Raw genomic sequence first — 2,097 nt, 5'->3', positions numbered from 1 at the left:
CTTCTTCTTCTTCTTCTTCTTCTTCTTCTTCTTCTTCTTCTTCTTCTCCTCCTTCTTCTCTCTACACTGTTATTTTTCTGACTTGCTCTCTGCCTGCCTTCCCAATGCTCCTCATATGAAATGGAGCGATTTATTGAGGCTATCCTGGATCTCTTGACATAGCCTAATAGCTGAACCGCACAGCTGAAAGAGCCTTGTCTGAGCTAGGGAGATTTCTCCCTGCTTGGACTCAGGCTGAGTAAACCGAGACTTGGGAGGGCTGGGGAGAAGTTTGGGACATGCTCCTTGGAAAGGGGGGCGCTGCAGGTTCTGAGGGACTTGGTTTGTTTCCTGGCAGGATGTCTGGAGAGTGCACCCCCAATGTGAGCGTGTGTAAGTATAAGGGGATTTCTCAGGTGCTTGGCTGGGTGGGGGACGAGCGCAGTGGGATGGGGTGTAACCGAGGCTCCCTCTGTAGCGGTGAGCACCAGCCACACCAGCATGAGCGGAAGCAGTAGCCGAGGCGGCGGCAGATACGGCTCCGGAGGCGGCTCTGGAGGCGGCAGCTACGGAGGTAGCTCTGGAGGCAGCTACGGCGGCGGCTCCAGAGGTGGCGGCTCCAGAGGTGGCAGCTCCGGAGGCGGCAGCTACGGAGGTGGCTCCGGAGGCGGGAGCTACGGAGGTGGCTCCGGAGGCGGGAGCTACGGCGGTGGCAGCAGTGGAAGCCACAGAGGTGGCTCTGGAGGGGGCGGTGGCAGCTCCGGAGGCAGCTACGGTGGTTCCTCTGGAGGAGGCCGGGGAGGATCCAGCTCCGGTGGTGTTAAGTCCTCTGGCAGTTCTAGCGTGAAGTTTGTTTCTACCAGTTATTCCCGAGGGACCAACTAAAGAGGTGTCCACCACCCCATTGGCTCTCCTTTTCCATCATGGCCAAATATGGTTGGCGAGACCAAGATCAATTGCACCAGCCTTTATAGAGAGAAGAGCTATGGTTAATTGCACAGATTATTAGGCTTATTTTCTCTGCACTTTCTTTTCTGCTCCCCTTGCAAAGAAGTTTTCATCTTAGTAGCAGTCTAAGTCCCCTGGTAACAATCCCACTTTATGTTTTGCTGAGAAACAGTTTAGAACTGCCGTCATCAACATGACATTTCAAAGAGGACTTCAGATCCAGGGCTTTTTTGCCTGGCACACCCAGAGCACTGGACTGCTCCTTAGCATCCCGTATCCTGCAGCCCCGCTGAGCTGCTTTGGTTTTGTACATAAGGCGTTTGCGAGTTTGTCTTTTATGGAGAGCTCTGAACGCCCCCCACCCCCACCCCCCACCCCGTTTCTTTGTTTTGCTGCAATAAACTGCATTTGAAACTGTCAATCCGTTTCTGCCCGTTTGTGCAAACGATGGGGTGGAGGGTGGGTGGGTGATTTGTGTGTCTGACAGGCTACACAACGAACGGCTTGCTTGCGGAGGAGTCAGGATCCAGGAACCACCTGAGTGAGAAGGGGGACAGATCCGGCCACTCTAATGAGGGTGGAACTCCTAGAGCACAAGTTCTCTCCGGGGAAAGTGGTCCTACTGGAGGGTTCTATTTGTTAGCATTCTGTCTAAGCTCCGCCCCACAGTTACCTGGCAACAGCCAAGTACGTCTGACTCACTTTAAAAGGGGCTGCTTGCCCCTCCTCTCTCTCTCTCGCTCTTGCCTTCCTGCTCCTGCTCTGGCCCCTGGCCCCTTCCCCCCTCTCTCCACGTGCTCACGGCGGGCCTTTCCTCCCCTTTCCTCCCTCTCCCTCTCCTCCCTCTCCCTCTCCTCCCTCTCCCTCCTCCCTCCTCCCTCTTCCCTCCCCCTCTCTCTCTTCCTCCCCCCTCCTCCCCCTCCCTCTCCCTCCCCCTCTCCCTCTCTCCCTCTCCATCCCCCTCTCTCCCTCTCCCTCTCTCCCTCTCCCTCTCTGTCCCCCTCTCTCCCTTTCTCCCTCTCTGTCCCCCTTTCCCTCTCTGTCCCCCTCTCCCTCTCTGTCCCCCTCTTCCTCTCTGTCCCCCTCTCCCCCTCTCCCCCTCTTTCCCTTTTTCTCCCTCTCCTGTCCCTCTCCCGCCGTCTCCTTCCCCTTCCTCCTCCCTCTTCCTCT

At 56.7% G+C, this 2,097-nt stretch overlaps 1 protein-coding gene across 1 annotated transcript in view; it reads left to right on the top strand.

The window, feature by feature from the left end:
- Krt1 (keratin 1) overlaps window positions 1-864 on the top strand; it is a 5,051-nt gene extending 4,187 nt beyond the window's left edge. The window contains exons 8-9 of the mRNA XM_028781119.1: window positions 338-372; window positions 458-864. Coding sequence (XP_028636952.1) covers window positions 338-372; window positions 458-864 — 442 coding nt within the window. The remainder of the gene's footprint in view (window positions 1-337; window positions 373-457) is intronic.
- The last annotated feature ends 1,233 nt before the right edge of the window (window positions 865-2,097 follow it).

The sequence above is a fragment of the Grammomys surdaster genome, unplaced genomic scaffold, assembly GCF_004785775.1.
Source record: "Grammomys surdaster isolate TR1022 unplaced genomic scaffold, NIH_TR_1.0 374, whole genome shotgun sequence".
Taxonomy (NCBI): domain Eukaryota; kingdom Metazoa; phylum Chordata; class Mammalia; order Rodentia; family Muridae; genus Grammomys; species Grammomys surdaster.
Note: the sequence above shows the minus strand (reverse complement) of the source record. Positions and strands in the feature narration are given on the sequence as shown.